The sequence below is a fragment of the Sinohyriopsis cumingii genome, chromosome 15, assembly GCF_028554795.1.
Source record: "Sinohyriopsis cumingii isolate HCF-2022 chromosome 15, ASM2855479v2, whole genome shotgun sequence".
NCBI classification, from domain to species: domain Eukaryota; kingdom Metazoa; phylum Mollusca; class Bivalvia; order Unionida; family Unionidae; genus Sinohyriopsis; species Sinohyriopsis cumingii.
The window spans coordinates 105,264,959-105,291,255 of NC_142975.1; the positions used below are offsets into that span (position 1 = coordinate 105,264,959).

At 35.4% G+C, this 26,297-nt stretch overlaps 1 protein-coding gene across 3 annotated transcripts in view; it reads left to right on the top strand.

The window, feature by feature from the left end:
* LOC149782417 (adhesion molecule nephrin-like) overlaps positions 1-26,297 on the top strand; it is a 506,160-nt gene that overhangs the window by 452,746 nt on the left and 27,117 nt on the right. For 2 of the 3 annotated variants that reach the window (XM_089933811.1, XM_089933812.1), the window contains exons 6-8: positions 11,133-11,408; positions 13,790-14,068; positions 23,425-23,724. In XM_089933811.1, coding sequence (XP_089789937.1) covers positions 11,133-11,408; positions 13,790-14,068; positions 23,425-23,724 — 855 coding nt within the window. The remainder of the gene's footprint in view (positions 1-11,132; positions 11,409-13,789; positions 14,069-23,424; positions 23,725-26,297) is intronic. The other variant, XM_089933813.1, reaches the window with a different exon arrangement.

The window sequence follows — 26,297 nt, forward strand, 5'->3', positions numbered from 1 at the left end:
AAAAATGCACAAATTACTTGATTCTGACGGGGTAGTTGGTAGTCAAAATCAAAGAAAAATGCACGAACTACTTGATTTCTGACGGGGTAGTTGGTAGTCAAAATCAGGAAAATTGAGCAATTTCGTTGTATTTTAGTAAAAAAAAATAAAAATCTCAGTAAAAATAATATTATTAATAAATAAAATTAATTTATAATAAATAAAATTTGTTAGGAACAATTTGACAAGGTTAGAACTTTCTTGATTTTGACGGGGTAGTTGGTAGTCAAAATCAAGTAGTTCGTGCATTTTTATGTTTCTGACGGGGTAGTTGGTAGTCAAAATCAAGTAGTTCGTGCATTTTTATGTTTCTGAGGGGGTAGTTGGTAGTCAAAATCAAGTAATTTGTACAATTTCAGTAAAAATCAGGAAAATTAATAAATATTATTTTTTTTTATTTTTTTAAGTTGATCGAATTTGATTCTGATCTCTGTTACAAATGTTCTTCTAACTGTTAAGAAATCCTCGCTTGTAAAACCCTCCTCCACATGAAGATCTACAACAAAAGTCCTTACGACTTTACATACAGATTTATTACAAGCTCTTCTTCACGTATGTCAATCAAACGATTAAGGTGGTCTGTGAGTTTAAAATTGATTCGCGTTAACATATTATTGTGACACCGCAAATACACGGGATTAGTTGGTTCTTGCACGATTAAATTTCCAGGGGGGACTTGTGGTGTGAACGTGTACAGGATGTATCCTTGTTGAGCTTGATTTGATCTTCCGAGATCTATTTGATAGCTGCCATCGATTACGTCACAAACCAGATTGACCGCGACCGTCGGTGTTATATTAACGATCCGCGGGGATACGTGTCTTCCGCCGTCGTGTGGATCATTATCATATCTGAGAACAGTTGGAGGTGGTGCTAGTTTTCTCCATGCATCGAGTATTTTAGGGAAGTTTTCGTCGATAAGATCGTTTAATAATTTTACTAGTTCTCTAGCATCAATCCCCGGTATTACAAATGTTGGTAATTGTTGTTCAGTTATTTTGTAATGATTGAGAAACCATGGTCCAGCTTTATAATTATCAATATCTTCATCACCGTGTCTAACCATGTTCACAATGATAGTTTTATTAACGTATCTAATATCTGATATGACCTGATTTAGATGTTTTATCGTCTCAATGATTTTTTGTTTTACGTCATCGCTGTAGCTATCAGTAAAGAAATTTCGTAGTTTGTTGATTGATTGTTTAAATTCAAAATTAACAGGATCAGAATATGATTTAATAAATTCTTCATCAACGAGTGGATTTACTCTAACACCTGAACGAATATTACGTACATTATTTATTATATTAGGAAAGGTTTCACCATCAGGAGTACTTGTAAACACGGAAAGATCACCGGTCTGGATCCATGGATATTTACCTCTATATTCAGGAACTATCATAAATTTTGCTTCATCTGTGATAAAATCAGCCCGAGTTGGTTCTGGTGGTCCTTTATGCACCGGGGGAATTTCAGGCCAACCTAGCACGGATCTGATTGAAGATTGATAAATATCAACGGCATAATCAGGCGAGTTTATTTCAACCGTCGAGGACAACGTCGGCTCATGAACGTTTATTGATATTTTTGATTCCTTTCCTGTTATTGATTTTATTCTACGCGCAAATTCCTCACTGATCTCTTCAATCTGGTAACTGCCGGTTGGTATTCCAACAACAACCCAGTCAGGTGTTCCATCGGGTTTGTTCTTGTTAGTAAATACGAGCGAATTATTTGCTGGTGTACCATTAAATGATTTTGATCTGATATTTGGCCAGCTGTAATATACTCGTAATTGTGCTAGTGCTATTTCTTTTACTGGAATTGCAATAGGAAAATTAACACTAAATTCAGGATTAGTTGAACTTACCGAGATCATCGTTATCTTTGGCGGAGTTGTGTTGGTCACGATCTGCTGGAGTAATTCTGTCATTATTGATACTTGTATCTTTAATACCGATACCTTCATCGTATATTTTGGTCATCATTGAAAATTCGAAATCAGATATAATTCCATCACTGAGACTCGCTGATAACAACGAGGATAATTTCGAGTATGCTACCGTCGCTGTATGTAATTTTATTTTGTAATCGGATAATTTTTCGTTCGTACAAGTACATATTTTTTTTGTGATGATACCAAGCACACCTGCAATAGTTGTTGCTGCTGAAATACAGATAGTTACGGCTACTGGTGCCATCGTTGTCAACGCTGATAATATTACACCGGTTCCAGCAACAACAGCGGATACTGAATAAACAATCACATCAACGATAACCAATCGTCGTCGATATTTTTTTACTTTTACTGTATATTGATCAACTTGATCTTTTAGCGCAGCCTGCCATTCACGCGCTTGATTGTATCTGTATTGTGCACCGTCCATATATATTTTTATGCAGTAACCAATTGAGGTGTTTCAGCTACAAATTCCAAACACCACCAGAAGGATGTTGCGGTTAATTTCTTATCAGCTGCTTCCAGAATAAATATTTCCTCGGCTCCGCTATTTAATATAACAGATACAACCCCGGAAAACCTGTCTGTGGAATGACGCCATGGAAACGTTGTAAATATTTCAAATTTTGCAGCACTAAACACAGACAACCTGTACACGCCAGTGACTGTTGCGGTATATTTGATAGTATTATTTTGTTTTGACCATGTTGCAAATCCCGATGATACCGTGTATACGATGTTTGTGATATGCCCGGGAGTTATTTCAGCTGGAATTTTAATCAGATTGATTTTATTGATAATCTCAGGAATTCCCGCTACGATGTCTAGTTGTGTTCGTTTGATCGTGTCTAGGTTACTTTTGATATCAACGAGTTTTATATCGATGACGGAAGGATTTCCAAAGAACTTATTTATGGCATCATCGGTTTTTTGAAAATTTCTTCGAAGCCTTATAAACGCGCCCGTGTGAACGTCATATTCGGCCCGTAGCGTGGATAGTTTTCCATCCACGTCGTCGACGTATAGTTTGTTTGCGACGTCGTTGTCAGATTTTGGAGCTGTTACAGCTACTATTTTGTTCCCGTTCATGCTAAGTTCACCTGTCATTGTGTCACCGGTGTTTCTCACGCGATTAGCAACACTTTTTGCAATTTCATCTCTGATGGTTTTAAGTGACATACTTGAATCTCTGATTCTACCACCGTCAGTAAACACGGGAATATTATCCGTAACTGCACCAAGTACTCGCCGGACTATATCATTCCATTTGATATTGCTGGTTTTTAGTTTACCATATCGATCTTGAAAAATAACAACTTCATCTGGGTCAACTCCAGCAAGGTTCATAATATCAGCGAGGTCATCTTTAGTCGCATACTTTGACAGATCAACGTCGGATTTTATTTTCTTACTAGTAGAAGATCTTCCGTAAATATCAACCATTATAATAAGATCCGTTGTTTAAAATGCTTTACGCGCAACATATCGGTTGCTTGTATAATCGTGCACGACTTTATGTGGCGGCCTGGATGATTTTGATATAGCGTCGAGTACATTAATTACTTCACGGCCGCATATTGGCGGATCTGTCATTGTTTGTGTGGGTAGCGTTGAATACCAAACTTTATAACCGCTAGTTGTTGCGTGGAGTGGTGCGACATACTTGATAAATTCAACAGGTGGAGCTAACCCGTACGAATCAAAATAAACAATTCCACGTGGATCAACCGCGTATGATACCCAATGAGTACCAGGTCCGGAACGTTTGTCAAGATTAATAATACCTGTTTCTAGTTTGTTTGGTTGTTTCGGTAATTGATCTCGCATAAAAACACCTCTAAAGGCGGATATTTTTAATTTTTTAGCAGCATCAAGTAAATCAAAATTTGATGATGGAACGTTTAACGAAATGATCCTGGAAGCCTTAGGCCTCTCCCCCAACGAGATCCCGGTAATCTTAGACCGCGTCCCTTTTATTTGTTATATCGTCCACCAGTAACTTTTTCGAAAATTTTTTTACCCGCCGCGCCAGCAACACCTCCAGCAACACCTAACGCGGCCGCTTTTGCTAAGGCTGGAGCAGCCGCAGCTAGTAATGCCGGAATGGCCGCAAGTAGTGGGAATATACCACCCGTTTTAACCATGTCTTTGATGGCGCTCGGGGAGAGATGGAATTGAACTCCAGTTTTTGATTCCAGGGCTTTATTGAAATGTTTAATCTGATTATTTGTCAACGATAATTTGTTTGGACCACCACTAATCTGATCTCGTTTTAGTGATATTTTAGTTCCGCATTTGTTGGCGGTTTTGATTGAAGCTTTTTTACCTGACCCGGGGTCAGAGTAACATTAACATGACTATACGACATTTTTATATAAAATATATTTTTCTAAATAACACGATTAAAGATTTTCCACCGGTGCATCAACGATCCTCATTCGACCACTGCCACCTTCAAGTAACATGGCCTTGTCGCTAAGTATGACCGCGATCGCTCTGTAAAAGACACCACCAGCTGGTGGGTTAGTAACATGAGCTCGAAAGTATATATCAACAACAGATTGTTTGGATAAATCAAGATGTTCTAATGAAAAATAATAAATCGGATATAGACCTGTAAAATCTAGTTGTGATATTTGCAAACCAGTATCTATATTTTGATCACGTCCCATGAATGACATCAAACAATGATATGCGCGCGCTACATGATTTTGTGCATAATTTAGTTGTATATCCTCGGCTGGTTCTTGATGTCCATTTATCCGTAAAGAAACTTCACTAACTCCAAGGTTATCAAATATCATATGTGATTGTTCTTGATTATTTATCAGGTTAATATTTTGTAGTGCAATAAAAATATGTCGTGGTGCAGAAACACCCTGTTGTGATGCTATATGCCATGTAAATAAACCATTAATATCGCTTTGAGCAGCATCTGTAGTTACTGTTAACCATGATAGCAATGATTTACCGCCTTGATCCATACAAGATAGTAATTTTTGTTCCTCAGTAATAGATGGAGTCATTACTGGCATCCACAATGAAAGTTTTGATATATTTACTTTTCCAGCATCAGCAACACCAGCACCTCGCCAGATTGCATCATTATCATTACCTTTTCCTACGAGCACAATTGTGTGTTTAGCTCCAAAGATGACTTTTCTAACATTTCTGCAAAATCCAAAGATGTGAGATAATGGAATTGCACACGAAAAATTTCTATCATTTCCCAGCAACATATTTCTACGTGTTGCAAATCCCAGGTTGTAAGTCGCACTAACACTTTTTATAATATCAAAAGCAGCACCCGGTCTGTCTTCGTGTTCAAAATCAACTGGTTGTGGATTAACCGCAGTATTTTGATCTGCTCGTAACTTAATATACTGAACATGATCAGCGTTGTTGGTAATATCCTTAGCAAACATCATTGTTGGACCAGCTGATCTTGTAAAGTCGTCAGAATATCTGGCTAGACCAATTATTGTTGTAGCAACGTCGACATCCTTCTGAATTGATTCAATATTTTTTCCATCAATCATGTATGTGGCGCTATCAAACAGTGCCATGATCCCGTTGTTGACAAAACCAACACGCAAATTAGCAGCATATGGCGTATTAGCTACAACATTCGTTACAAGTCTACCTTCTACTTCAATAAACGCCTCAGCGGGCAAGAAATATCTACTTGAATCATGAACCTGTAATTCGATTCTCCCGGGATGATTTGGTTGTCTTGCGTCATAAGAATAAAACTGATAATCACGTACTGACTCCTACTTAAGGACAGGTGCCTCCATATCAAATGTTGGGTCTGATTCGCGCCTGAACATTTTATTATAGTTACCATTTTTCCAAATGATGATCATCGTCGACGAAGACCGCTCCCTGCTATTAAATTTGCCGTTATATTTTTTTCTGCTTCTTCAGATATCGCCGCTAGTTTTTGATTTGCAGCCTGATTTAATATTTTACTGACATCTGCAGGCATCACCTCAGTACTTGCCAGTTTCACCGGTGGTTGTTGTTTTCGTCGCAATAATCGTGATAATCTTTCTTTGATCGCCGAGAACGCCTTACCAGCAACATTGACAATTGCACCAGGAGCTTTATCACGAACAATATCAATAGCCTTCATCGATAATTGTTTTGCAACAGGTGCTACTTTGGGAGCTATCCTCGTGAATAATCCTCGAATGACATCACCAAGTCCATTTCCGTAAATAACACTATAGATTGGTAATCGTGAGTTTACCGCTCTAACCTGTGTGGGTTTACGATGATTATCATGCACAATCATCTTATTTTATTTACCATTTATCTAACAACTAGTCATCAACGAGCTCATCAATAAGTTCTCGGTAAACGCCAATATCCATGATACCACCTTGAAATAGTCGCCGACAAATATCAGCTGCTTCATTGGTTATTTCTGGTGAATTATTTCCGGCACGTTTTCCTCCTATGAGGACTTCTAACCGTGACACGTCATTGATGATATTATCAGGACATAAACCAGATCCTGTTTTAGGTTCATCTTGAGGTGTTTTAAATACTGGTGGTTGCATTACCGGAGCAAGTACTTCAGTGGTGTCCGGGGGTGAGTCACCTTCTCGAAATCCATGTGGTGAACCTGTCGGTGTAAATGTCATTTTCGGTGCAGAAATTTTCTTCGAGAAGGGTGATTTAAGTGACTCTTTAGCCTTTTTAATTTTCGACATCAACCCTTGCTGTGGCGAAGAAGATTGTTGTTGTTGTTCTATTTGTTGCAGAGGTGGAGGAAGCTGATACTGGAAGGACTCCTTGTTCTAGTTGTTCCCGTCTCCCTCTAAGTCTTTCTACTTCTTCTTTAAGTCTTTTAAATTCCTGACCTCTAGCTTGTTTTCTGTTGTAATATACGCGATATATCCATTTAATGAAATTATCATCACTTGTTTTTTCATGACCGGGTTTTAAAAAATTAGATTTATTAGATATATTTTTTGATATCATCTCAGGTAATCTCTCTCTTTCAGTGTTTCTAATTTCCTCAACAACTCCTTCGTTAAATCTTGCAATTAATCTTAAGCTCTCTTCTGCTGTTTTGGGTTCAGATGCAAGTTTTTTTCTCACATCGGCGACTTCAGTACGAAGTTCTCCAATACGTTCAAGTATTTCCTCACCAACAGGTGGAGGCTGAGCCGCAGCTATGCCAGTTGGAAGGTTTCGTAAAATCTCCCTTGCCTGTTTAGTTCTTCTTGCTATTTTTTTTGATACCGGAAGAAGATCTTCTTTGATGACAGTTGTAACTTGTTCAGTAGCCGCAGTGACGGGTTTAAATAGTTTTTTAGTGTCTTCTTCGTACTCAACTCGTGCTTCTTGCTGCGCTTGCAGATTTTTTCTAAATGAGTCTTTGACAGGAAGAAATTTTTTAATTGCTTCTAATCGTTCTCGAGCTGTTCTTGCAGTATGAGATTCTGGATGTATCATTTTATTATAACATAATAATTTAATTAATATCAGCAAAACAGGAATACAGAAGTTTGATGATATATTATAAACACAGAAAGAACATAAATCCAAAAATAGAAAAACCACCATCAGAACTTGAATATTACTTGAAACATAGAACAAATTCCCATGATTCAGATGAAGATGAAACAGATGAAGATTCCCATGATTCAGATGATGATTCCCAATATTGATAGCAGCAGAGAGGGGCGTCTACGGTTCTGTTTGGGACAAACAATAATCGTAGACGTGGTAATTGACCTCTATGAGTGGTCACTATTTTTTTTGGTAAAACACAAGGGTGACCATTCCCCTAAGTGGTCTGTTCACCCTCTCTGCTACAGGTCTGGGATGGCGTCCAGGGTGGTGTCAGTGATGACGTTTTGGGTTGCATACAGCTCGAGTTGATCAACCCATCACGTCAGCTGTTTCTCCTGGTTTGTGATGACTTCACCTATCTTGGAGTTGAAGGGTGTGGTCTTGGAGGTGGGGTCCTGTTGCCTTCTTGATACCCTTATACATGCCTCTTGCATCCCTGGTGTCAGCAGCTGTCTGTATACTGGGGCAGAGGTTCACCAGTAGGTGTTGGAGCAGCAGCAGGAGGCCTTCTGGGCATTGTTCCTGGCAGTCCTGTGGGCTTGTAGTGTACTAGGGCTAGATGCAGATTTTCTGTCAGGGTTTACTCCCTTAGCCTTTCCCATGAGTGGATATAGCCACAAGGCAGTGGAGGTTTGGAATTGGAGTTTTCCTTCTCTTAGATGAGTTACCATTCAAGGTGAATGAGTACCATCATACCCGAAGTGACTGGTTTTATGGTGCCAGTTGCCCGCCTTCACCCCTTCTCCTGTTAGTGAAGCTAAGCCACTTGCAAGGTCAGGAGCTGAATTTTAGTTGACAGAGGTGATCAGAGGTGCAAGCCGTATTGGGCATTTCTGGAGGAGGGGGCATTTGTTTCCCCCTCCCACCCCGGCAATGTCAACCTTGGACCTCAATGTATACATGCCCAAAAACATGTATGCCAAAATCTATTTTCAGCACTATTCTCCTTCAAGTTTTAGCCCAATAAATATAGTTTCAGGGTGAATTTGTTCCATGCAATGAAAGTAGCTAATGCATACAATTGGAGAGGGGTCCAGCTAATAGATTGAATATCAGCATAAATATTAGAGATAGAAAAGTTATAGACTTTCATGTCGTGCTTGTTACATATTGAATAAATAGTAATTTGGATGATTTGCCAAAACATTGTAAATTTAGGATATAACTGGTCCTGAATGGTACCTTATTTGGTGGCCTATAATACGATACTTTTTGGCCAGAAAATCTTAGCTTCGTCTTATAATCTGAATCTACTTATATATGGATTATGTCATCTGAATCGCTTTATCATATTTTTCATATGGAAAATAATTCTTCAAGAGTATGAAAAATAATGTGTAAAATATATTTCATTTTTGGGAAGAGATCATGTATAAAACAATATAGGATCCCACATTGAGTATTTTAAACAATTACATGATCATCAATATTAAACATTATCATAATGTCGGATGTAATTGCGCTAAAGCAGCATGCACCAGTAATCTATGTTTTTTTGTAAGATACATTGTTTAAATTTGATTACATATATGTGCGTTAGAATTTACAACTTAGAAGATGAATAACAAAGAATAACCATCACAATTTTCTTCCTGCACCTATTGATAAAATAAAATGTTTGCTTGATTAAGAGAGAGACAGACAGATGTATTCACATTTGTAAATCTGTATTGTTTCACTTACCTATACTTGTGTACAAGTGCAGTACCATATTCCATTATCAATTAATACCATTAGGTAAACAATTCCTTCTTGTTTTTGTTGCTACTTTCATTATTAAAATAATAACCTGGCTTTGTAGTGGTATTTACATGCTAATTAAATATGCTACAGCTGTATTCAGTCATTCCAAGCTAACATTTGTTTGAGTTCAAGATTCAGCAGACAAGATCAGATTAGCGAGGCTACCAATAAGAAATGAGGCTGACCATGGGTATTTTGATACTGTACCATATAATGAAAGGAAATGCCATGTGGTTATAGTGTAAATTTCACAGCCAGTAACACTTTTGAACTTGCCGATGAAACCGACAACAATTTAAAATACATCTAGCATGAGCAAAGATAAAAAGCAAATACCCTCTAAGTACAGGAAGAGTACATACACTTTTTAAAAAGTCTTATTTGTTGGACATGGAGAGGTCGTTATACTTGCAAAGAAAATTAGCATGCAAAATGGTCATTTTTGGGATTTAACCTAATGGAGACTATATGGATATAACTATTGTGAATATTTAAACCCTGAAGGAGTATGGTGTGCATTTTCATAGTTTACATTGACTGTTTCATTCATTAATGTTTTCTCTCTTTGACAAACGCTTCACCAACACGGGAGTAATAAGGTATTAAAAAAGAGCAGAGCTGAACTTTCTAACTCTCTCTCTCATATATTGGACCATATTTTATTTTGATCACGAGGTGCAAGAAAAATGCAATGGAATACATATACATCCTTCTCTCTGTATCTCTCTTCCAGCCCTCCACCCCCACTCAAAAAAAACCAAACAAACAAACAGCAAAAGCATTTTAGTATTAATGATGCAATTTCCCTATTGCTGGTAATCTGAAACAGCATACAGTGACACCTTTAATATTTATGAAACCAGACGTTATTATAATTTAATTCCACACAGCATCATGCGTTATATTCTATCTGTAACTCTGTACATTTTTGGGCCATCGTCATTATACATGTATGTAGCTAAAAGTACATGATACATTTAAAATACTTCTTGTGAACTAAATTAGGTACTTTTAGTTAAAGTTAATGATCCTGACTGAAAAGGTTACCGAGTTACAGGTAGGATAAAATTTGAGATGCTGTGTGGAACGAAGTAACAAACACAATCGAAGGTATGGATCTGGCCTCATCTTGTACTTAGTGTCGACTTTTATATGGATGAAGGATGGAAAATTTTCCAAATTTGCTGATATAACTTATACTCCACACCAACTTATAGGCTGGCAAATATGGGTGGTAGTGCCTATCTGACTTCCAACATGGCAACTACAATGGCCAGATTAACAGTCTTAACACTATACTCTGGAATGAATTGTTTAATTTAATAAGGATCTCACTAACATGTATCTTGTGGTATGTAGTTTTTCCAGGATGACAATGGATCAGAATTACTATCTGTGAATAAGTTTGAAAACCAGACCTGCTGACTTGTTTGACCTTAGATACCAATCAAAATTCTAAGCTTTTATTTTTGTACATATGTAAGCAAATGAACACAGATGTACAAATGAATTTTTAACATACTCATTAGTTCCTTGTTTCAATAAACAAGTTATTAGTTAATAATCTAATATTGATTTGAATGTCAGAGATTTTGACTTGAATTGTCAATTTTCATTTTCAGTAAAATTCTTGGAACAACTAGATAGGGTGTCATAAAAATGCTTACTTTATATGTATATAATTGTCAGTTAAAGTAGAAATAGTGTATAGAGCTTCTTTCTGTGCTTCTTTGGTGATTGGAAAACAGTTTGATTTACTCAGCAGAATATTTCTTCATCCATTTGCATTTTTTCTCTCCAGTTCCTCCAACTGTTGCACCCTTCAATTCAGATTCAGTAAGCGTGATAGAAGGAGATTCAATAGAGCAAGAGTGTAGGGCAAATGGTAACCCTCCTCCCAAGCTGACATGGAGCCCTCGAGGCGATGATACAACGAACCAACCCAGGTTATACTACCAGAACATATCCAGAAATAACCATGGAAATCACACCTGTACAGCCTCTAATACCATGCAGCCATCTACTGGTGACCCGGTGACACAATCAGACTACAAGGTGATTTTCATCAATGTTCAGTGTAAGTTCAGGTGGTTGCATATTTTAATGCCATGATGACAGTGTTATACCTATCCCATGCTAACTCATAATGATGAGTCCATAATCATCAACTGTGACACAGATGAGGGTATAAGACAATGAGGGAGACTTCAATTTTGGTTGACAGGTTAGAGGAAGGGGTGGGGTGCTAACAGTTACTTGATGAATGATTATTATACTCTGCACTTTCCTAACAAATAGTCATCCAGTGGATGTGAATTATTTAACTTGTGAATTTATATCCGAAGAAATAAATTAAAGCTGATAGATTGATTTTTGACTTTTATTATTGATTAAATTGACATTGAAATTTGTGTATATAGTACATCTAGATAAAAAGAAACTCTTCTGAAAAGAAGGAGAATGGTGATTTGTTTTGCATTTTGTTAGAACTTGCAGGTTTATTTTCAGATGTATCACTGCAAAATCTGAAGAACAATCCACAGGAAAAGTACACCTGTAAAAGCAATATTGTAGACCCTGTCTAAGGTGTGTGCTTTTAACAATACATTAGGTTGGACTTAGATGTTACTGTACTGTCAACACATTTTCAGGCACTTGAATTGGCTGTCAAAATTTGTTTCTTGATTTGTGTAATCTTGCCAAGTGACAGTTAAGTTCTCAGCAGTTCTTTCAAATTCCCTTTTTTTCAGTGAGCATGCAGTTAGGTTATCATGGAAGTGTCTGCATGCATCGGTCTCCAGCCGAATGCAGACATGCTAATTGTTTAATAAATGTTAATCTTTTATTTTTTTAATCATTTGAAATTCACTATAAAACTGTGCATTTCAATTGAACAAAAGTGGATCAAAGCAATAAATAAAAAAGCATAATGCTAATGATAAATGATGAAATTATAGCTAGAATGTAGATGCAATTGGAATCTAGTTGCAGTTTAATCAGAGTGCAGTGAAAACGTAATGCAAAATGAATACCTTTCAAGTGCAAATGGAATGCTAAAATGAAATTTAAATAAAGTACATATGTGTTAAGAGCAAAATTATTTTCAGTATCTGTAACTAACAATGTCAGCTATTATTGACTTGTTTTTGATGGACCAGAATGAGGCCTTGATTCTTCCATCTTGCTAACCCCAGGTAATTCTAAACAATTCACAGCACAAGTCTTATACAGAATTATCCTGTCTGATGTGTTACTTAGTTTTATGTACTGGAGACTGATAATTTTAGTTTCAAGATCTTCAAGATCTTGGAGTCATGCATGTTGCAAAGATTACCTTATTTAGATAAGTTTTCTGTACTTGTTAACACATAGGTAGGTAGTAGCCTACTGCCGAGCTCTATAGGGTCAAGGTCATGTATGATACACTACAGTGGGTGTCATTATAGAAAGGTAAGACAGATGTAGCTCTATAATGATACCAAATAATCTGGAAGTTCTAGCTGCACTACAGAATACAGAGGGAAAGACGTCATTTTTCGGACCCAATTTTTTTCCACCCAAAATTCACCTGTGGTCATAATCCAATTTTGTGTCCAGACTTTAAACTTTTTGGTCTCAGATCTAAGGCAGACCGGTATGAACTGCAAATAGACAGATGAACCTTTGCAAAAGTAGGATAAGATGGGCATTTGGAATAAGGAGTGGTCTTGATACGAAAATAATCAGTCCGTTTGCACATACAAAAAAAAAATCCAACTTTTACCATTTTGCTCATGCACGAGCCAAATAGCCAATGAAAAACGATGTTTCTAACACAACTAGGCATTAGGTTGTTGGAAAATCACCTGGAAGTTGATGTATTAGGATATATTCAGAAATAGCTTTCAAAATGTGTTTCCTACTCGAAATTAGGCGAAAGCAACAAAAACTCCAGGGGTTCATGTGTTAACAAAGGTTTTGGAAATTTCTTACCATTTGTCAAGGAATGGCAAATTTTATAATTTATGTGCAATATTGATGCATAAATGATCTAATATGCAAGGAATTTTACAATTTGGTGACATTAAAATTCACCCATTACCTTCCATGTGCCAAAATGCATATTGCTTTAGTACCATAATTAGTTAAGATTTGGGATTGTGGTCATTAGGCAGGTCGTTCATTGTGTGAATATGTACTGCACTGTCCACCCACTAACCAAAAGATACTTTTAAAATCAAAACTTTTAACCATATTTTATACTTTCAAACAAGTTAATTGAACATAATAAGTTATTCTGTAATAACTTATTAGAGGTAAATGTATCATGCTAGTGTACTTGACAACATAAAAAATGTATTGTAAAAGATTGTGTGGGGTTTCTTTTTGGGGGGGAGTGAATTTTTGAACAAGTTGCATTCTTTAATGCAGTTGTTCACTGTTTCATACACATAAACCATTCCCGCCTTCTCATTTCAGACAGAGCTTCAATATATGCCTTCACTGTTAAAGATAATAATAACACAATAATGGAGAATGGCAGTCTACAGCTCCATTGCCAGGTAGACAGTAATCCTTATGCGGACATCTTCCTTTACCATGAGGATAACTTGCAGTTAAATAAAGAGGAAAGTACTTTGACACTGAAATACACAAAGACAGTAGGATGTCGTGATGCAGGAAAATACACATGTCGTGCCAACAACTCAGTCATGAATGGGAATTCAGTTTCCAGTGATCTTCAGATAATGGTTGCATGTAAGTTTATTACATGGACACTAGCAATATACTGATATATTCATCTGAGTACATTTACATTCCAAACTATTAATATTCTGAGGCAGGATTCACACTTGGAAGATAATGAAGTGAGAAGCTTGGCAGTAATTGGTAACACAACCATTTATTGGCTAACAACACTTGGTGTGCTTGATGGCAATGGATTTGTGAAAAACTTGTTAAGTAGCAACTTACAAGAGTGGCATGTAGATAATCCTATATATATTCCAATAATTTAAATAGTTTCTTACAGTTGCAGATAACATTAAGCAAACTGCACACTATGCAGGTGATAATGATGGTTTATAATTTTAATATGATTTGGTCATATTGTTTTAATACGGGAAAAAATTGGGATGAAGGCGTTCATTTACTATTGTTTGCTGTTAGAGAATCAATTCAAGACTCTTTGGGATTCAGTACCTTCATGAATTTCACGACTTTTTCAGCGATTCATGGATTCACGTCGCATGAAACAAAATCACGAATTCACCAACTCTCAATTATTTTAAATCTTTAATAAAATAACCAATCTCCCATTAAGTGCTAGTCATGATATCGGCAGTTGAGGAAACAGCCCAGTACTGCTGGTTGCAATATTAGTGGAACTATAGCTGATTGGTACAGTTGGCCTGGTAGCAGTCATTTTAGCTTATTTTAATCTATATGTATAAGAGTAGTTTTACAAATGCTTATTAGAGAAACTGGGGCCTAATCGGAATTTTGTCTGCACATGCCCTGCAAACACTGCTTTGAATTACCATTCGGCATCGCACCTTGAAAATATGTTCACCACCAAGGAAAAAGAAGTGTATTGCACAAAAGGTGAAGTTTAGTTTGGAATATACCAAAAATTGGCTGTGCATTCAGCCATCAAACACAGATATACATCATGCTTTTTGCACAATGTGCCACAAGTTTTAGCATTGGGCATGGTGGCAGAGATGATGTGAGGAAGCACATTGGTAGCAAAATGCATATACAGTTTGGGAAAATTAAGAACTTGCAGCAGACTTCAGCTCTGGAATATTTTAAGCCATCGACGGAAGATCTGAAAGCTACCAACGCTGAAGCATTATTTGTGAGTTTTCTTGTTGAACACAATCTACCTTTATCAGCTGGAGACCACGCTAAACATTTGTTCTGACAAATATTCCTGGACTCGAAGATCTCTTCACAAATTCATGCCAAAATTCATCAATTTTTATCCTTGGTTTCACTAATTGCGAGCCTGGAGGGTTGGCAGCTGTGTTAATCTTCTTGATTATGTGTCCAATTTTAAGTATAAGTTATCAAAGGCTTGTGAGGTTGCAAGAACTCATCTGCACCCTACTCAGTAAAAAATGAAATTAAGGTATGATAAAAATACAACGAAAAGTAGTTTTCAGCCTGGTGATAGAGTTCTGGCTCTCTTGCCCATACCACAAAGTCATGTTCAGACCAAGTATTATGGTAAATGATTTAAATTATTATATCATAAATACTCATGGGAAGTGAAAACAAAAACAACTTTGGCATATAAATATGTTAAAAGAGTATGTTGAGGTAGATAGCCAGGTTGATCATTGCAATAAATTTAGTTGTACCTGTCCCACACACTGAGGATTTGTTGTTGTTGTAGGGTTTAATGCCATTTTTCAACACGAGATAGGCTATACATGGCGGCCAGTATAAATGGTGGAGGAAGAACCCGGGGAAAACCCCGGAGAGAGCCACCGACCCATGAGAAGCTACTGGCAAGCTTTCTCACATACTCACATTGGCTGAATCTGAGACTTGAACCCACACAGACAGAGGTGAGATGTCAGTTATCTGTAACAGTGAGCGCTTTAGACCACCTGGACACTCGGGGCCCCTTCACTGAGGATTTAAGCAATGGAATGCATTCGGACCGTATTGATTTTGGAGTAACAAATCTTTGGATTCAGAAATTATGAATAATCAGACCCAGGAACTTTAGCATTTGCAGCAACAAGAAAAGAATGAACTGAAACAGATATTACTTGAATATGAGCACTTATTTCTGAATATTACCACTTATTTCTAGATGTTTCTGCAAGAACAAATAAAATCTACCCTAACATTGAAATTGTAAATTCCACACCTATGAATTCTCAAGGGTCGGTGGTTCTTTCTGGGCATTTCCCGGGTTCATCCTCCACCATTAATACTGGCCGCCATGTATAGCCTATCATGTGCTGAAAAATGGTGTTAAACCCTACAACAACAATAACAACAATCCACATCTATGAAACAACACCTATACAGGATGAACACTCTCAAATGGGAATGTTTGAAAAAAGAAATTTATTATTTGCTGGAGAATGATTTCATAGAGCTGAGTAAAAGTGACGGAGTTCACCATGTATACTTGTTCTGAAACCAGATAATACTTAACAAATTTACACTGATTATAGAAAGGTGAACAGTGTGACTAAAACAGATTTGTTTTCATTGCCAATCATTGATGACTGCATTGATAAAATTGGAAATGCAATGTATGTCACCAAATTTGACCCTCTGATTGGATTTTGGCAAATTCCACTGACGGAAAGGGCAAAGGAAATTTTGGCATTCATGACTCCAGATGAACTTTATCAATATAAATTGATGCCTTTTGGGATGAAAGGTTCGCCTGGTATTTTTCAGCTGTTAATGAACATGATTACATCTGGTCTAGATAATCATGATGCTTACATCGATGATGTCATCTTCTATCACAACACCTGGAAAGATCATTTGGCAACAATTCGGATATTCTTTGACAGACTCGGCTGATGCAAAGTTGAAAATTAATTTATCCAAAAGTGAGTTTCTAGGACGTATTGTGGGACATGGACAAGTTAAACCTATAACCTATAGATTTTAATGTCAAGGCTATCTCTGATGTGATTTTTGGGTATGGCTGGATGCTGTCGGAAATTCTGTTCCAATTTTTCCATAATTGGCTGAACCCCTGACAATTTTATTGAGCAAGAAAACCAAATTTCATTGGTCTGAAAATGTCAGGAAACAGATGATAAGTTAAGGCCATACTTAAGAGTGCACCAGTTCTGTCAGCTCAAAATTTCAGTCAATCATTTAAACTGCAATTGATGTTGGGTTTGGAGCAATATTGATTCAAGAAGACAAAAATGCAGTTGATCATCCAGTGTGCTATTTTTTTAAGAAATTAAATAAGCACCAGAGAAATTATTCCACAATTGAGAAGGAATGTTTGGCTTTGATATCAACATTACAACACTTTGAAGTCTATATTAGTTCAGCTCCTTCTCCAATTATTGTGTTTAGTGATCACGACCCCATTACATTCATTGGCAAGTTGAAAAACAGAAATCAGAGATTATTAAGGTGGAGTTTAATGTTGCAGGAATAGAACATTGACATCAGGTATTTAAGGGAAAAGATAATTTAATAGCAGATGCACTTTCACATGTATAGAAATATATTGTTTCATGTATACTTTGTTATTCATAAGATTGCATCTTATATATAAAAAAGTTCATGTCTATTTGACTTAGAGTAAACAGAAAGCTTTATTGTGTAAATCTTTCTTTTTCTTTATGAGGGGAAGTGTTATGCATATTTAATTTAATTGTTTTTTATTTAGTTATATTTTTTTATAACATGTCATTGTAATGTAACATTGTATGCTGGACTTGACCTTGTCTAAAATTTTACATAATCTAGTTTATTGTGTTATGAACATCAGGAGCATTCTAGAAGATAATTTTCATGAGGTAATTTTTTTTATTTATTGAAAATGCTAATTGTGACCCGAGGTCAAGTAGAGAACTATACATTCTTGTGATTGTGAGGACTTGTTCATTCGTGCTTTAACATCTAGCTCTTTCAAATTGTATTATGTTGTGTCCAGTTGATATGAATTTTTTTCTTCAAATTATTGAATTCAAGTGATTATTTTCTTAGGAAATACAAATGTGCTATGATAAAATTCTTGCATAGAGATATTCACTGGAATTTATAGTGTAATCAGACCTGGAATTATATTTCTGTGATTCTATAAGAGTGTTGGCACATCAACACTCTATAAGCTATAATCAGACACTTATCACTTCAGTTTTTTTATATTTATTCTGGACTTGTATTGAGTTTTATTTAGGACTTGTGTCTGTAATTCTTGGATAATTTTGGATTTAATTCACATTATGTAAGTTCTTTTTTTCATTTTCACTTTGTATTCTAGGAAAATAAATTATTTTTTAAATTTTACAATGCTTGTTGTCTATCACTCTTTTCTGTTTCTTATTTTAAGAGTAGACTCGTAACATTATATCATGATAGGCTTTTCACAGAAAGACTTTTTGTAATGTTTATGTTGACCTTAAATTAAAATGGTGCTGATCTGGTGATAATCTTGAAAATCTTTTTTTAGCTACTGCATGAAGGAAAAGTAATTTTGACATGGGGTTTTAATCAGAAGCATATTTGGTGTGTCCATTTGATCGTAAATGAAAATCACTATCCCTAAATAAGGCCAACATATGATAGCTAGTTGGTCCTAAATGAAAATGGTGCCAATCGTATGTCCAATATCGCTGTTATGATGGCTCTCTTAGAAATCTTGTTGTTGCTACTGTCCTCTGAATAAATGATCATTATGACATGGGTTTTAACCAGAAGACTTCATCTGATGTCATCTTTATCCTAGATAAGATTGGTGCCAATTGTGCTTCCATTAGGTCCACCACATCAGCTAATTGAGAATCTTGTTATTGTTGAAGAATAGCAGAGATGGTTTCATCACTCAGCTTAGTAGAGCATAAGTCCCTTCAAGGGACTGGTGATGTGATGTCCCTCATGTCACCAAAATTCATTCAGTTTGTTTTACCTTCATTAATTGACATCTTTGTTATGCTGAACTTCAAATTCTAATAAAGACCAAGTCTATTATTGTTTGGATAACTTCACTATTAAAAGTATATTTATGTAAGTTTGCAACCAAATATTTATAGTGTAATCAGCCCTGGAATTATATTATTTGTGGAATAATTATTTTAATACAAGATTGCTTATACAAATAAGAAAGAAAATAAGGCTAACAGACTTGAGGTCCCCTGAAAGAACAGTGCAAGTTTATGAGCAATCATTATTTGTTAAGACAGTTGGCTCGGTATGATATAAACCAGTGTAAAGAAGAAGTATCAAACCTGTAATAGACTGTTGCAGCAGAATGTCATGATAACTAGATCTGAGGATTTCTTGATGTCAAAGATAGCAATCCCAATCAAAAAATATTTGACAATTTGAAATGGTCAAGAGAGCACTGGACTCTGTTATCACAAAGTGCACTCTTTTGGCAAAGCTAATGACATCTGTCATTTCCTGTCAGTGCAACAAAGTGCTGATTATGATCTGGTTAAGGAATCTGTTTTGAAGGGTTATGAATTGGTACTGTAGGCTTATCAACAAAAGTTTAGGAATTATAAAAAAGAAACTGGACAAAACTCGTTTCGAATTTGGAAGAGAGCAAGTGCAGTTATGTGATAGGTGTACTAAGCCAAGAAGTTGGTTAAGTTTAATAGAATATATCTTTGGGTTTGGACTGAGACAAGGAAATCCCAATTGCAGTGTTAGATTATTTGTCGCCCCATGTGGGGAGTCAAATAATGTAACCCCATGACTGGGATTTGGTAGTCATTCAGTATGAATGATGATATGAGGTACAAACGCTTATCAGTTGCTCTAGATGGAGTGTTACCTACAAGGGTAAAGCTGGAAGTTTCAAAGTTATTTATCCATGTTAATGGTGGGGTTTTCATGTAGACAATGTTAAGATCACCTAATATGATAGTTTCTCAATCTTCCTTTAATAGGCATTCACAACTTTCAACTCAAATCTATGAATCCAGTCAGCTGTAGAACTAGATGGTCTGTAAACTGAACACATTGGTTTGGATTGGGCAACAAATTATTTGATTCATATGCTCACCACCACGCTAGTTTCTTGATTGACATGACTGTTTTAACTAATGGAACTGTCTACATAAAGTAAAGCACCACCATCACATATATAGTTTCAGAGGGAGTAACATCAACTGTACTGCATAATTCAATAAATATAATATGAGAAATATGTGTTATACAGCAGAACATTTTTATTCCATTTATAAGTATTACTTGTCTTATGTTACTTGTTTAGGCTTAATAAACAGTAACAAAAGAAAGAGTGAAAACAACAAGCTCTGAAAAATTTGACAAATAATTTATTTCCCTGGAGAAAAAGACCCACAAAAAATGAAAAAAATAAGAACTTACGGTTTTAAGAATCAGATCCAAAAATAATCCAAGAATAATCCACGAATTAAATTTTAAAAGTCCTAATAATGAAATGTTCTAATGAATTCAAGTTTGAGTTCCCGATGAAGAATCCAAAATGGAGGGCAATGACGTATACTGTAGTCTTTATGGTGTTGTATCATCTACAGTTCTTTTTTATTCCACAGTCAATAATATTCTCGTGTTTCACATTCAGAATAAAATTGAAATAAATGTCTTTGTCCAAGAATTCTATATGAGCACTCAAATATTTCCATGAAAAAGAATTAACCTTTTAGAATCTAAATAATTTGAATAAAATTATAACTCCAAACTGACACAACAGACACTTTCCAGTGTAAAGAAATTAGCCCAACTGACTAATTTCTCTATAAACAAAGATTATTTAGTGACTTGAAATGCAAAACAGATTCCCGGATGAGGGTCAACTTTCCAGAATCTTCAAGAAGTATTTATATCTAAAAACACGTAGTCCCAGTATGACCTTGACAAAAACCAATCATTTTCTCTAAGAATAAGATAAAAATAAAAAGTTGTTTACTTGTCTCAATGATTTCTGAATTAAGGTCGGGAACTAGGTCAGCATAAGATACAAAGTTCAGTGTTTAAGATTAGAGTCAGGTCAAGCTGAATTTTCTGGAAAATATCAAATTCCTAGTAAACAAAATTACATTATTTTGACATATAATGAAATTAAAAAATAAACAGATTTTAAAACGTACAAACAATTAAATTAAATATAAATCAAATATATATAACACTAGGTTTATCACATTTATCTGATGATATTACTTCACACACACATGAAAAGAATTCAGTCTTCATATACATCTAATAAGGAACTAAATATATTTCTCTCACTATTTGTATTTCCAAGTGTTCCAGGTGTCATATTTAAGTCAAATGGGCTATTTCTTCTTTGCCACATTCCTATGTTAAGACCTGTAGTCATAAACTATCAGTAACAGAAAGAAGGAAGACCAAAACATTTTTGTACAACTTAATTTAACAAAGAATTTAGATTATGTATTTTTTGTAGGAGGAACTTACAGTGTTATGAAGTGAATTTACAATAATTCTGACAAAGTACTACGAAAATCGTAAATGAATGGAAAGTTCGGTATAAATTTCACAACCAAAAATGTACTGGTCCTCCAAGGATTGTAATGTTATCAAGATGGTGTAACTAAGAACTCTTTAGAATAATTCACAACAGTTCCAAAATAATACTATAGTCTAAATAATGAACATGTTCTATTTCCAATGAAACAGAGTCCAAGCAAAACCTTTTCCTCTCAAATAATATCTAAGTACAACATAAAACATGTATGCAGACTTACAACAGGAACATGATAAATGACTCCAAAATAGGAATGAATCTAATTGTGCAGTTCCTTATATACACCTTCTATTACGATTAATTTCACAATATACCCTGCTGCTCGTATTGCCTTTTCATGTGATCCAGCCCAACCAGTGGGAAGTTACTGAATTCTTCTAGAAACAGCGACTTCATCAACCAGTGAGAAATGAATCCAGAGGCACCATTAATTCTTATTATTATGATTATTATTAATAATTGTCAACACATGTATAAACATCTATCTATAGATCCTACGTAATTTTCATTCTTAACAGACTTGGGTCACATATGCAAAATCTAGCTTAAGATGTTCTGTACAATTGACAGCCATGAATAAAAATTACAAAAAAGTCAGATAAAACCATTTACCAGGAGTTATAAAAAAATATATAGATATACATAACGCCAAATAGTCCTAAAGGAAGAACAACTATTTCATTTTTGTACAGATATGTTACACAAGTAGCACTGAATCCTTACCATGGTAACATTCATCAGAGACATGGCCCTGTTCTCCACATCTATTGTAGAAGTCAACCTTCGTTGGTTTCAATATGCCAATATAATAAATGAGATTTCTGAGATATTGTTTGGTTTCTTTTGGACTCAAATGAATGCCATCTTTTTGAAACAGTTATTGATTCCATCTCTATTAAGTGTTAAGTAAGTATCATATTGTGGAAAGTAATAAAGACTAAAGTTCTCACACAGGTGATCAACATGGAGTTCACTGGTTCCACATCAGCATCAGCATGAGGGAGAAGTCCAGCTCTAAATATGTTGTTCCCAGTTTTGGGACACAAGCAAAGAGAATTAAATATATTTTCAAAGTCTTCTTGAATTTGGTCTAAATAGTATAAAGAACTCACAGCATTCCCTCACCATTTCTCATTGCAAGATAGACTATTCATGACAGCCAGTATAAATGGCATTGCAAGAACCTGGGATAGCCCATGTAATAACCACCGACACGTGGGAAGATAATGGCAAGCTTTCTCACATACCCACATTGGTCAAGCCTGAAACCCGAACCTACGCAGACAGGTAAGGTGATACAGCAGTGGTCAGTGAAGCCCAGCATTTTAGACCTCTCATGACAGCTAGTCCCTTTGGCCATTGTATAGACTGAATACAGGCATTGCACCTTTGATAATGTTGACTCAGTCATTTCACCATTAACAGCTATTATGGTACCCACCCTTGTATATTCTAGTTTCATTACTTTTACTGGGATGTGACCTGTTTATGGTGATTTTGTATCCAGCACAATGTCCTTCAAAGTTACCCAGGTGTCAGTATGTGTATCATGTGTCTTTTCTGTCTTTAACTGAGCTAGGTGTTGTTTGTGTAGGTTGTGTTGCCTTTTCAGTGTGCTGGAAGTCTTTTTGACAAGGAGTTTATTCTGGAAAAATGTTTCCAGATACATGGTACGCTATTATAGGCTATAAACTAGTCATTATTAATGTCATAAATAGACCATATATGTATTTTTGTAAAAAACATCACATCCAAAGCACAGTAAACCTTTATTCTCTTGTTAATCTTGATCATATATCAATTGATTCCAACCTTTGTGCTGAATTAGTCTATATAGACGTGAATTGATAAAATAATAGCATGGTAAATATAAATTAAATGTTTTGTTTTATATAAAATTTGTTTTTACTCTTAGGCTACCCTAGGCTTGATGACAGAAACAATGTATCAACATTATTCTATAAGGGACTGAATAGCAATGTTACTTTGGAGATATATGTGATCGCCTACCCAGAGCCGACCAACATCATTTGGTATCACAGAGAAAATGGGACAACCACATGGCAGAAAGTAACTTATCAACCCCCATCCTCTGTTGGATTGTTTTCAAGCATATTGATACACCTTAGCAGCCTGAGAGACTTTGGGGACTACATGGTTACCATGGATAACTACCTTAGAAATTTTAGCAATAGATACATTATCATACCTGAAAGTGAGTACAATATTAATTTAAAAGTTTGATTTATTCTTCTTTTTTAGCTTACCTTGGCATAGTTTATAAATAACAATCAAAGCGTTTCTCCATGCACTAAATTTTACAACAGTAATGCAAGACCTACAAATTGTAAACTATTATCCTTGCGGTAAATGTTTTCAAGACCTTTAATCACGTCAGTTTCAGAGCAGTATTTGCCAGCCTATAAGACAATACCTTTTGACCAGGAAATCTTAGCTTCATCTTATACTCCAAATCAACTTACATATGTCATCCAAATCCAACTCACTTTATCATATTTTTCATATGGAAAATAATTTTCCAAAAGTATGAAAAATAATGTGTACAGAATATTTCATTTTGGGGAAGAGATCGTTTGTGAATAAATATAGGATCTCACATTGAGTATTTTAAACAATTACATGATTGTCAGTTTTAAAAATTAACATAGATCAGATGTAATTGCACCAAAGCAGCATGCACGAGTAATGTACATTGTTTGTAATACATTTAATAAATTTAATGATATATATGTGCGTTAGAATTTAAAAGTTCAAAGATGAATAATCTTGACAAAGACATATTCCATCACAATATTCTTCTTGCACCTAATGATCGAATAATCCATATGCCCCATTGAGAGAGATAGACAGAAAGACAGAAATGTCTTCACGATTATAAATCTGTATTGTTCACTCACTTGATGACTGATTTTACTTGTGCACAAGTGCAGTACCATGCTGCATTATCATTTAATACCACTAGTTAAGCAATTCCTTCAAATGTTTGTTTTCACTTTCATAACTAAAAGAATCACATGAATTTGTAGCGATATTTACATGCTAATTAATGATGCTATGGCTGTATTCAGTCATTCTAAGATAACACATGTTTGAGGTCAAGATTCTGCAGACCAATCAGATTAGCGGGGCTACTAATAGGGAAATGAGGCTACCCATAGTTAGTATGAATACCATACCATATAGTTAAAGGAAATGCCAGGTGGTTACTATTGACATTTTTGAACTTGCTGATTGATCTTACTTGTGTACAAATGCAGTACCATATTCCATTATCAATTAATATCATTAGGTAAACAATTCCTTCTTGTTTATGTTGTTACTTCTATTATTAAAAGAATCGCAAGGCTTTGTAGTGGTATTTTCATGCTAATTAAATATGCTACAGATGTATTCAGTCATTCCAAGCTAACATCTGTTTGAGGTCTAGATTCAGCAGACAAGATCAGATTAGCGAGGCTACCAATAGGAAATGGCTACCCATGGGTACTATGAGACTGTACCATATAATGAAAGGAAATGCCATGTGGGTACTAGTGTAAATTTCACAGCCAGCAACATTTTTGAACATGCAGATGAAACCAACACCAATTTAAAGTACATCTAGCATGAGCAAGATCAAAAACAAATTTCTGCCTAAGTACAGGAAGAGTATATGCACTTTAAACAAAATCTTAATTGTTGGGAATGGAAAGGTCATTATACTTGCAAAGAAAATTAGCATGCAAAATGGTCATTTTTGGGATTTAACCTAATGGAGATTATATGGATATAACTATTGTGAATATTTAAACCTTGAAGGAGTATTGTATGTATTTTCATATCTACTGTTTCATTTATTCATGTTTTCTCTCTTTGACAAAAGCTTCAGCAACACGGGGGGGGGGGGGGGCAATAAGTTTAAAAAAAGAACAAAAAAATTCACGAAGAGCTGAACTTTCTCTCTCTCTCTCTCGTATATCGGACCATATTTTATTTTGATCACAAGGTGCAAAAAGAAAAATGCAATGGAATACATATGCAGCCTTCTTTTCTGTATCTCTCTTCCCATCCACCCCAACCCCCCAAATGCATTTTAGTATTAATGATGCAATTTCTCTATTGCTTGTAATCTGAAATAGCATACAGTGATGCGTTTAATATTTATGAAACCAGAAGTTATTATAATTTAATTCCACACAGCATCGCGAGTTTTATCCTATCTGTAACTCAATCAATTTTCGGGTCATCGTCATTATATGTAGCTAAAAGTACATAATACATTTAAAATACTTCTTGTGAAACAAAGAACCATATATAGTCATATATAAGCCTGCTCGCATATAAGCCGAGTCCCAAACTGAACAGGTATAAGCACTAAAAAGTGCATGATCCGTGTATAAGCTGACCTACAACTCCGAGACATCTCAAGATGCACAAAGTAAGTTCTAAATGCATTTGTTTAGTCAAAGTTATATTTAAAAAATGACATGTATACCTATCTTGAGGTTGGCATTCATGATTATTAAAAAGAACTTTTATAAACTTGTTTGAAAAGTAATTTATTCAATTTTTTGTTTTCTTATTGTTTCTGCTTAATTTAGATTTGTGTGTAATTTGATCGAATGATGACAAGAATTTAGCATTCGCGAGTTGCTGCACTACGTCCCCCTTTTGACTCGATTAATTTTTTATTTATGCATTATTGCATTGGACATTTTATATCATTGCACCGGTCATTACGTTTTTACTTTGATTTGAAATTGTAAATACCTAACTCATTAAAATGTA